Source organism: Schistocerca nitens, chromosome 5, assembly GCF_023898315.1.
Source record: "Schistocerca nitens isolate TAMUIC-IGC-003100 chromosome 5, iqSchNite1.1, whole genome shotgun sequence".
Taxonomy (NCBI): domain Eukaryota; kingdom Metazoa; phylum Arthropoda; class Insecta; order Orthoptera; family Acrididae; genus Schistocerca; species Schistocerca nitens.
In genome coordinates this window covers 511,162,828-511,175,271 of record NC_064618.1, presented here as the reverse complement: position 1 = coordinate 511,175,271, position 12,444 = coordinate 511,162,828, and the positions used below count along the sequence as shown (strand labels likewise).

The window sequence follows — 12,444 nt, the reverse complement described above, 5'->3', positions numbered from 1 at the left end:
TTTGACAGAATTACAATATCATCGGAATAACATCGGAGATAGGCTACAACCCTGTCTCACTCTCTTCTCAACCACTGCTTCCCTTTCGTGCCCTTCTACTCTTATATAACTGCCATCGGGTTTCTGTACAAATTGTAAATAGCCTTTTCTCCCTGTATTTTACCCCTGACACCCTTAGAATTTGAAAGAGAGTATTCCAGTCAACATTGTCAAAAGCTTTCTCTAAGTCTACAAAAGCTGGAAACGTGGGTTTGCCTTTCCTTAATCTATTTTCTAAGATAAGTCGTAGGGTCGGTATTGCCTCACGTGTTCCAACATTTCTACGGAATCCAAACTGATCTTCCCCGAGGCCGGCTTCTACCAGTTTTTCCATTCGTCTGTAAAGAATTCGTGTTAGTATTTTGCAACCGTGACTTATCAGACTGATAGTTCAGTAATTTTCACACCTGTCAGCACCTGCTTTCTTTGGAATTGAAATTATTACATTCTTCTTGAAGTCTGAGAATATTTCACCTTTCTGCTACATCTTGCTCACCATATGGGAGAGTTTTGTCATGGATGGCTCTCCCAAAGCTAACAGTAGTTCCAATGAAATGTTGTCTACTCCCGGGGCCTCGTTTTAAGTTAAGTCTTCCAATGCTATGTCAAATTCTTCACGCAATATCATGTCTCGCTTCTCATCTTCCTCTACGTCCTCTTCCATTCCCATAATATTGTCCTCAAGTACATCTCCCTTGTATACACCCTCTATGTACTCCTTCCAACTTTCTGCTTCCCCTTCTTTGCTTAGGAATGGTTTTCCATCCGAGCTCTTGATATTGATACAGGTGGTTGTCTTTCCTCCAAAGGTCTCTTTAATTTTCCTGTAGGCAGTATCTATCTTACCCCTAGTGACATATGCTTCTACATCCTTACATTTGTCCACTAGCCTTTCCTGGTTAGCCATTCTGCAATTCCTGTCGATCTCAATTTTTAGACGTTTGTATTCCCTTTTGTGTACTTCATTTACTGCATTTTTTAATTTTTCTCCTTTCATCGATTAAACTGAATATCTCTTGTGTTATCCAAGGATTTCTACTAGCCCTCGTCTTTGTACGTGATGCCGTCAGTAATTCACCTCTCATAGCTACCCACTCTTCTTCTACTGTATTCCTCTCCCCTGTTCTTGTCAATCGTTTTCTAAACGTTCCCTCTGAACCCTTCCATATATGTCCTATGCCTGTCCGAAAGTTAGAGTGTTGTGTAAAAATTTGATGTAAATCGATCACGAACTTTTCGAGATTTTTGCTGACTATTCCCCTTTATGTAATGTATACATTTAACATTATAAATGTATTAAAAATGTATAATGTATGTCCATCCGAATGTTTCTTAGCACATCGTGTAAAATTGGTCAAGAACTTGTCGAGATATTTGGAAACGATGTTAAATAGTGTTTCGTCTTTATATAATAGTATAGACAGATAGATATTTATGTATTATACATATTAAAAATATGCAGCCTATGTCAGTCTGCATATTTATTAGAGTATCACGTAAAGATTTAAAGTAAATTAGTCATAACTTTTGGAGATTTTTTGCTTATATATATATATATATATATATATATATATATATATATATATATATATATATATATATATATATGGTGTTTCAAAAAGGTACGGCCAAACTTTCAGGAAACATTTCTCACACACAAAGAAAGAAAATATGTTATGTGGACATGTGTCCAGAAACGCTTACTTCCTATGTTAGAGCTCATTTTATCACTTCTCTTCAAATCACATTAATCATGGAATGGAAACACACAGCAACAGAACGTACCAGCGTGACTTCAAACACTTTGTTACAGGAAATGTTCAAAATGTCCTCCGTTAGCGAGGATACATGCATCCACCCTCCGTCGCATGGAATCCCTGATGCGCTGATGCAGCCCTGGAGAATGGCGTATTGTATCACAGCCGTCCACAATACGAGCACGAAGAGTCGCTACATTTGGTACCGGGATTGCGTAGACAAGAGCTTTCAAATGCCCCCATAAATGAAAGTCAAGAGGGTTGAGGTCAGGAGAGCTTGGAGGCCATGGAATTGGTCCGCCTCTACCAATCCATCGGTCACCGAATCTGTTGTTGAGAAGCGTACGAACACTTCGACTGAAATGTGCAGGAGCTCCATCGTGCATGAACCACATGTTGTGCCGTACTTGTAAAGGCACATGTTCTAGTAGCACAGGTAGAGTATCCCGTATGAAATCATGATAACGTGCTCCATTGAGCGTAGGTGGAAGAACATGGGGCCCCATCAAGACATCACCAACAATGCCTGCCCAAACGTTCACAGAAAATCTGTGTTGGTGACGTGATTGCACAATTGCGTGCGGATTCTCGTCAGCCCACACACGTTGATTGTGAAAATTTACAATTTGATCACGTTGGAATGAAGCCTCATCCGTAAAGAGAACATTTGCTGACGCTGACATTAGGGTTATCGCCAACTGCACGAAGAATTGCCTCGTCCATTGCAGGTGTCCTCGTCGTTCTAGGTCTCCCCCAGTCGCGAGTCATAGGCTGGAATGTTCCGTGCTCCCTAAGACGCCGATCAATTGCTTCGAACGTCTTCCTGTCGGGACACCTTCGTTCTGGAAATCTGTCTCGATACAAACGTACCGCGCCACGGCCATTGCCCCGTGCTAATCCATACGTCAAATGGGCATCTGCCAACTCCGCATTTGTAAACATTGCACTGACTGCAAAACCACGTTCGTGATTAACACTAACCTGTTGATGCTACGTACTGATGTGCTTGTTGCTAGTACTGTAGAGCAATGAGTCGCATGTCAACACAAGCACCGACATCAACATTACCTTACTTCAATTGGGCCAACTGGCGGTCAATCGAGGAAGTACAGTACATACTGCGAAACTAAAATGAGCTCTAACATGGAAATTAAGCGCTTCCGGACACATGTCCACATAACATCTTTTATTTGTGTGTGAGGAATGTTTCCTGAAAGCTTGGCCGCACCTTTTTGTAACACCATATATATATATATATATATATATATATATATATATATATATATATATATATATATATACGTTAAAAATATATAGACTATGCCCGTCCGATTGTTTATTCCATCAATCGTGCAGAAACCTGAAGTAAATCAGTCAACAACTTTTCAGCCCGCATCTCGTGGTCGTGCGTTAGCGTTCTCGCTTCCCACGCCCGGGTTCCCGGGTTCGATTCCCGGCGGGGTCAGGGATTTTCTCTGCCTCGTGATGGCTGGGTGTTGTGTGCTGCCCTTAGGTTAGTTAGGTTTAAGTAGTTCTAAGTTCTAGGGGACTTATGACCACGGCAGTTGAGTCCCATAGTGCTCAGAGCCATTTGAACCATTTCAACAACTTTTCGATACTTTTGGTAACAACATCTTGTCTTGATATAGTAATATACGTTATTGACCAAATTTAAAAATTTAATATGCTTTCATAATCTACTAATTAAGAGGTATAATCAGATTCAACACAGTAAGACAAGTATGACAGCTATAAATTGTGTATATGTCTTGTAGCAGCATAACTCATAGTGCCCTAATTCCCAGACTATATTCATCGAGTATCTGAGGCTGAGAGCACTTAGTGACGTACACCACACTTAACACATCCAGTTAATTCGCTGACATCCCTATAAAATGATGAAAGGAAAACAATTTACCGCTAACTACATTTTCGCCGTTCATGTAATAAAACTGCCACATCAGGCATGACGTTTTAATTTATTTATTGTGTACTACAAGTTGTATTCGCAACACATTTCGTAAACAGTGTCCACTCATAACATAGAGCGTATGTAGTGGACTGTTAAGGCAGCCAGTCCACAGTGAAGTAGCCGAAAGGGCACGCGTCAACTCACGCCGTCTGGCGTTAAGTCTGGAACAGGATTCGTAATGAATGTGATAAAGAAAAGAACGTAGCTACTAGAACACTTAACTTTTATATTGTCCTTTGGTATACAGCATTCTGGATGATACAAGTGAGACTCTATCTTGAGGTACATGCAACGTTACAAATGGTTAATGGCGCCTTGCTACGTCGTAGCCATTAACTTAGCTGAAGGCTATTCTAACTGTCTCTCGGCAAATGAGAGAAAGGCTTCGTACGTGTAGTCGCTAGCAATGTCGTCGTACAACTGGGGCGAGTGCTAGTACGTCTCTCGAGACCTGCCTTGTGGTGGCGCTCGGTCTGATCACTGACAGTGGCGACACGCGGGTCCGACATGTACTAATGGACCGCGGCCGATTTAAGCTACCACCTAGCAAGTGTGGTGTCTGGCGGTGACACCACAGTGTATATGCAAAATTATATCATTGTACGATACGTTCACGAGATTTGACGTCATAAATATTGAGCCGCATGAAAATCTTACTTTTGCTTAAAACGATGCGTAAATTACTCAGATTATGCTTATCCAATGTTTGATAATGGCTCAGCGACTTCCAACAGACAACTTGGATCAAACTTCCAAAAATCGTTTCAAACATTTGCTGACATACACGCTTAACGTCAAACAATTAACACACTACATAATTTGTAAACTAACAGAAGTTTGTAGCTGTTTCGTACATTGGAATTCCATTCTTAAAAGAATCGTGGATTTACTGGTTTTGCTCTGTCTGACTGCTATGCTTCACTGACAATAAAGGCCTTGTAATTACCTCAGCCTGACGGTCATGTTTTATGCTGTTACTTGCGTTGTTCTGCAGCTTCTAATAGGTGATTGTGCAAAGGAAACACCGTTCCTTTATGTAGATTTTTGTGAATGCGTTAGCAAAATGAGAAGATTTTTGTTCATAACGTGTTTTAAATTAACAAAAAATAAATTATAAAAAAAAATGGTTCAAATGGCTCTGAGCACTATGGGACTCAACATCTTAGGTCATAAGTCCGCTAGAACTTAGAACTACTTAAACCTAACTAACCTAAGGACATCACACACACCCATGCCCGAGGCAGGATTCGAACCTGCGACCGTAGCAGTCCCGCGGTTCCGGACTGCAGCGCCAGAACCGCTAGACCACCGCGGCCGGCAATAAATTATAAGTAATGTTCGAAACTAGAACTTGTTTCAGTAGAAAAAGTGTAAATCTATGTGTAAGCTGTTTATGCCATTCTCCCGACCAAGCGTGTGATCCGCACCTAACAATTAACTGTTGCTTGGGACAACACCGGTAACAAGAATAGCACTCAATGCACAGAAACACCTGGAATGAAACAACTGATAAATTGAGTTAAACAGCTACTCACTGCGGCGTACGAAGGACGTTAGACCACCACAGCTTGATGATTGTAAATAAAAGTCCATTAGGGAATTAAAAGCGATACTCGTTCCCTTTGTCAACTGCCACGAGCTGCAGCTATTACAGAGCCAGTTTGTATCAGTTCTCTCCAGCAGTAAACGACACAATAGTAACACGCCACGGTGATTTCTATTCAGGTCCCTCTATTCAACGGCACCCGACAGTTTCCCTGCCACACGGAGATATGGAGCGGGGAGCGCAGAATGGTTCACAGCGACGACTGCATGCCTTTACCCTGACAAAGCCCAGCTCGTTCGACTGGAACGTGAGCGATTTACCGACACGAGAATGCGCCGCCGCAAACCATGTAACTTGGATTCCGCACGCAAGCGAGAGGTGATAGTGGATGGGATATTGATTTAATTAACACGATTTCTTACAGCGACGTGAATTTGGCAGTGTCCGGTGTATCTATCCCTCCGAGGAATATGCGCGACGAGTATCAACCGCAGTGTACACCGTGGTGTTTATTTCTCTCTCTAAAATCCACTGTCTGAACCAAATGGTAAGGCGGAGAGTTACAGAGTCACGACGCAACTTGCCCTTGCTGTTAGCCGCAGCTTTTGTCGATTCTAATAACTCATATTTTCCAAACTCAGTTTGCCTTTTGTGGTCTTTCCCGTACACAGTTAAATAAATTATTGTGGTTCACGCTTGTATCTGTTAATAAACGTAAATAAGGTGATGGACTAAAACCTACATTTCTTGCTTTTGTTCCATAAATAAGCTCCAGTTGCCGACCTTGAAAATGAGACTGTCCAACCTCGCTTATCTATATGTATGGCAGATTTATCAACATTTGGCTTAATTGGAGTTAACTTACACCAATTGACAGTTAGGAGCCATAATTTTGTCGTAGGCTATTTACCGTCGATTTATATTGAAGGGCGAGCAATATGCGTCCTTGAATGCTACTGTTAAACGTAAAGGCCTACATTTTAAGGTGATTTTCATGCACATAAAACTGACTGACACGTTAACTACGTGTTCTTCTGGTGGTAACATTTTCTAATTTTATAGCTGCCATAGTCATAATCATTGTCCATAGGACCTGCGACATTAGCAAAAATTCGTATTTAACTGGAGCAACAGGTATGATGTAAGCGTAAAGTGGTTAGTAAAGACAACGAAATACGACACTAGTGAACATAAAACGTTATAACAATCTAGCAATCACAGTGACCGGCACATGTAATTGCGAGCACTCAGTACCATTTAGCAGCTTTTTTTACACTGATAATGATGCAAAATCGCTGTTGTGTGGGCTCCAGTGCTTTCGTATGTGCTCTACCGATTACTTATGATCCAAGTAACGCATTTGTGATTTCTTGAACCTTCTTGCGGGAATAAATTTTTAAACGCACAATTTAATATTTCTGCCTCTTTTCGTTGTTTTTAGTTTCAATACTAGACTGATTTACGACAAACTGGACGGAAGATTTGGATTCGTTCTTTAATTTTACACATGACCAAAATTTCCTAGGTCTTTCTGACGAATATTTTCGCCGTGATCAGATTGTGGAAAAGATAGTAAGTTCCACGTTCAGCCCATATTTAGGATGCATGAATCTCTCCACTCACTTATCTGTCAGCTTTCCTGCATTCTCTTTTTAGGGAGAGTGTTGTAGGCTGTGCTTTCGCAGCTTTCTCCCAATACATTACGACGTGTCTTTAATTACATTATTTGGTACATATTTATTTAAGTTACGGCTTATGATGTCTTTGAAATTTAAGCATAGTTGTTCCGCGTTTGCCGGATTTAAGCTAAATTTCCCAAGTTCATCTTTTAAGTAAGTTTTTAGTGACTAGCTATTCGACCAAATACAAATACTCTCTTGCGTTTCTTGAAGAACTTTTCACCTTCTGTAACTTTTCTATCCCACTAATACGCGTAGGTACATAGACCACAGGTTGTGATCATACGCAAAAGGGTTGTCACGGAGACTAGTGAAACGAACATCTGGTTCCTATCATCGATAACGGAGGATTTATCTTTTTTTCAAATTTATTGGCTTTCGGGCCAAGCCCATTCAGACATCTCAGCAGTGTAATGGTAATTATGACGATATGAGCGTAAGGACAACACTCAGTCCCCGAGCTGAGAAAAAGTCCATCCCTGCCGGGAATCTAATCGGGGCCCCTTCGCTTAGCAACACCGCTGACAGCGCAGCTACCGAGGCGAACGATGACAGACTTCTCAGAATGGCTAACCGGAAGCAAAGTCCAGAGAGTAGCGAAAGTCATCGTAAACGTGCGCAAAACAGTCCAGGGAGCAGTCCGAATGGAAAATGTAAACATAGGTAAGATCAATCAGGGTACTGTCAGTGGCTCGTACCACTGGCTTCAGAGAATAGCGAGAAATAATGAGGTTTAGATACGGGACCACGGTAGGTCGGGCCCACGTGCCATGCCTGAGGCGGCGTGTGCCCTCCTTGGGCGTGAGGTGCGACCTTACTGCGTAGCCTCAGTATCTCTGACTTTTCCTCCAAATCGCCAGGGAATCCGAATCGCTGTCGGACACTAAAATAACCATCTACCACGTCATAACATAACGTTTCATAATCGCTTTTCCGTCACTTAAATAAATATAAATCTTCCATTGGTCATTTTGCAGTACATCACGACTTCGTCAATTTGAATACTGATAAGCATGTTAGGAACAAATCACTATTTCTTTTTTTCAGAAGCCCTGTTCAGTCTTCGTAGCTCCCATACTGGATAATATTGTGTAGTGATAGCTAAAATTTTAACTAACGTTACATATTTAGTTTGCGTATTGTGTGTCATTGCACAAACCCTCAACTGTTCCACTTGTGTCGCTCATCTTCACTCCATAATTTACGTGAATACATATAAATGATATTTGAATTTATTGGCATTAATCCTGTGTGTGTGTGTGTGAGAGAGAGAGAGAGAGAGAGAGAGAGAGAGAGAGAGAGAGAGATCGTACGTATAGCGAGGTAGGGAGTAAGATAAAAAAAAAAGGGAGAGAGGAACTTACGCGAAAGAACTTGCTCCCCTTCTAGCAGCAATTTATCGTAGTTCACTGGATCAACGACGGTACCTAGCGACTGGAAAAGAGCGCAGGTCATTTCCGCTTTCAAGAAGGGCCGTAGGACAGATGCACATAATTATAGGCCTATACCACTGACGTCAATCTCTTTCAGAATTACGGAACATGTTTTTAAGTTCAAGAATTACCGCGCTTCTGGAAAACGAAAATCTCCTCTACAAAAATCAACATGGGTTCCGGAAACAGAGATCTTCCGAAATCAACCCTCTCTGTTGCTCCATGAGATCCATAGTGGTGTAGACAACGGCTCTTGGGTTGATGGTGCTTTCCTTGACTTCCGGAAGGCATTCGATACCGTTTCGCACTGTTGTTAGTGAAAAAAAATACAAGCTTACCAGATTTGCGACTGGATTCAAGACTTCAAAATGGTTCAAATGGCTCTGAGCACTATGGGACTCAACTGCTGAGGTCATTAGTCCCCTAGAACTTAGAACTAGTTAAACCTAACTAACCTAAGGACATCACACACATCCATGCCCGAGGCAGGATTCGAACCTGCGACCGTAGCGGTCTCGCGGTTCTTCAAGACTTCCTTGTAGACAGAAAACAACGCGTTGCTCTTTAACGGAAAAAATCGATAGGTGTAAAGATAATTTCCGGAGTACTCTGAGGAAGTGTGAGAGTACCATCACTGTTTACAGTGTTTTCAAATGATCTAGCAGAAAGCATCGGAAGCTCTTTAAGACTGTTCGTAGATCATGCGGTTGTCTATAAGAAAACAGCAACACCACAAGACACTATCGATTTGCAAAACGACCTACAGAGTATCGATGGATGCTGCAGACTCTGGCTGCTGACCACGAATTAAAATAAATTTAACACATTGTACATATATAGCAAAAGAAATCAACTACTGTACAACTACACTATTGATGACAAACTGCTGGAAATAGTATGTAACATAAAATATGTAGGAGTAACTATCCAGAGCGACCTTAAGTGGAATGACCAAATAAAACAAATAGTACTAAAAGCAGATGCCAGACCGAGATTCATAGGAAGAATGTAAAATGTTACTCATCCACGAAAGAAGTGGCTTACTAGGCGCTTGTTTGGCCGTTTCTTGAGTCTGTTCATCAGTCTGTTGCCCTTACAACGAAGAACTGATAGAAGATTTATAGAAGATCCAACGAAAAGCGGCGCGTTTCGTTACAGTGTCGTTTAGTCTGTGGGAGAGCGTTGCAGAAATGGTCAACAAACTCCACTGGCAGACGCTATAAGAGAAGCGTTTTGCATCATGGATAGGTTTACTACTGAAATTTCGAGAGAGTACTTTCCAGGAAGAAGCGGACAACATATTACTTCCTACCACATACATCTCGCGAAACGACTACGACGAGAAAATTCTAGAAATTAGAGGCTTAGATAATCATTCCACCCACGTGCCAGAGGTGCCCTCCGCTACACACCGTTAGTTGACTTGTGGAATACTGATGTAAATGTAGAAATGATAAGCATGGATGTAGTTGCACGTACGTGTGTGTTGCTACCTGAGAAAATAATGGATATTAAATGTTAAAACCGTCACCTAATACAATATTCCATTCTACTTTAACAGGGGACCTGATGGACGAGGAGAATGTTCTGGACTTCCTTACGAGCCTGGAAGCCATGGACCTTCCCGATCGCATCGAGGAAGTAAACGCTCGCATACTCGAAAAAATCGTTCAGGACACCGAATATGTGGCCGTATTATTCTGTAAGTATGTGAGTCTGAGTATTTTCTGCATAGAAGAACTACCCTTCAAATGTTTTACTAAAATCAAAATGCGGGGCAGGGAGTCTGTATAATATATATTCTGTTCGCTACCGCACATTAACCTACAGATCAAAGATAGGTATTTGTGTAGGATGTAGCGTAAATAATAGCGAAAACTGACACGAGTGAAAATATATAATAGAAGCAAAAGCTTTCTAATAAATATAAATTCACAAAGAAACCATTTGCTTTATAGCTGTAATCACGAAACATCAGTGCCTGTCTTGTGAAGAAGACCTTCGGACATGTATGCATGGTTGTCCAGAGGAACTCTGCTTCACACTTCTTAAAAACATAAGCACTGCAGTTTCGTATTTATGGGTTGATACTGGGCCTCTGACCTACAAATAAAATGTCACCTCTCTGCGGGAATAACATTAATGGGATGTACGGGTATACGATGTGTGGCTAGAAAAAAACCGGACAAGTACTGGTGAAACAATAAAACGAATGCAATAAGTCTGAAAGTCGCGTGGCCTGTCACGTGACTCTCGCTCCGCCTACTGCTCGAGTTTCATCTGCCTCCTGCACTCAGTCTGCCCGTGGCGTCTGTTTTAAGTGGTTGACGTTTTGTCTGTGCGTCGGAAAATGTTGAGTGTACAGAAAGAACAGCGTGTTAACATCAAATTTTGTTTCAAACTAGGAAAATCTGCAAGTGAAACGTTTGTAATGTTACACCAAGTGTACGGCGATGATTGTTTATCGCGAACACAAGTGTTTGAGTGGTTTAAACGATTTAAAGATGGCCGCGAAGACACCAGTGATGACACTCGCACTGGCAGACCATTGTCAGCAAAAACTGATGCAAACATTGAAAAAATCGGTAAACTTGTTCGACACTTTCCTTGTCAACTCCTGTTAACTCAGACACTGCTCTGATTGTTAAACGGCGATCTTGTCGAACAAGTTTACCGATTTTTTCAATGTTTGCATCAGTTTTTGCTGACAATGGTCTGCCAGTGCGAGTGTCATCACTGGTGTCTTCGCGGCCATCTTTAAATCGTTTAAACCACTCAAACACTTGTGTTCGCGATAAACAATCATCGCCGTACACTTGTTGTAACATTACAAACGTTTCACTTGCAGATTTTCCTAGCTTGAAACAAAATTTGATGTTAACACGCTGTTCTTTCTGTACACTCAACATTTTCCGACGCACAGACAAAACGTCAACTACTTAAAACAGACGCCACGGGCAGACTGAGTGCAGGAGGCAGATGAAACTCGAGCAGTAGGCGGAGCGAGAGTCACGTGACAGGCCACGCGACTTTCAGCCTTATTGCATTCGTTTTATTGTTTCACCATTACTAGTCCGGTTTTTTTCTAGCCACACCTCATAGGTATGTTACATGGACGACAACATATAGAAGTTTGGGTCTGACCGTGAGTTGTGTTCAGATAACCGACCACTCGCGTAAAGCGGTAATTCCTGATTCGAGTCCTGTTCCGGCACAAATTATCATTGTCGTCATTCCATTAATACAGTTGGAGGTACGTAGTTCATACTCGCCACTGTGTGTACATTTCATGTCCATAACTGTACTTTGTCGTTACGACTCGCTACTGACTTCAGTATGAAATTATTGTCCTAGATAGTACAACAATGTTTGGAATGTAATCTTTTTGATTAAATCCTCATCTAGTTGGGCTCGACTTTCACCCACTGCCTACCTTAACACGAAATGCAAAACTAATTCAACACGTTATATGCTACAATTTACTGCACACCGTTAAAGGAGATGTTCAATGTGTCGTCCTCGATTTGGGTGCAATACTGTATTCTACTCGTAAATCTTGACAAGACACCCGGATAATCTCGTAAATTGACAAGCTCCAGTTCTTCAACCTGATAAGTGGGTGTACTGTACATGTCACTTTCGATCTTTCTCAGAAGGAAAAATTCAGAGGACTCACGTCATTAAATTTTATAGGCCATGGTACAGATTATCCCGGAACTATCCGTCTCAAACCACGATGCGCTAGATATCGTCTTACAGGAGCAACAAAACGTGCCCGTGAAATTTGAGCCCAATTGCGTGGGGATTTAGTCGAAAAGTTTACATTTCAAATACGTTTTTACTAACTGGGGCAATATTTTACACTGAAGTCACTATCACCTCGTAACCAAATATTCGCATTTAGCTCGCAAATGGTTCACTTGCGGACCCGAGTTTATTGGAATGTTTTCGCTCCATTTGTCGTATAACTTCACACATGTCAGTTTCCGCTCTTAATTATGCTGCACCGTGTATATTA

The 12,444-nt window shown here is 41.5% G+C and overlaps 1 protein-coding gene across 1 annotated transcript in view; it reads left to right on the top strand.

Annotated features, from left to right (window-relative positions):
- The window catches only part of LOC126260960 (uncharacterized), a 473,264-nt gene that overhangs the window by 147,333 nt on the left and 313,487 nt on the right, over positions 1-12,444 (top strand). Inside the window, exon 3 of the mRNA XM_049958484.1 lies at positions 9,988-10,128. Coding sequence (XP_049814441.1) covers positions 9,988-10,128 — 141 coding nt within the window. The remainder of the gene's footprint in view (positions 1-9,987; positions 10,129-12,444) is intronic.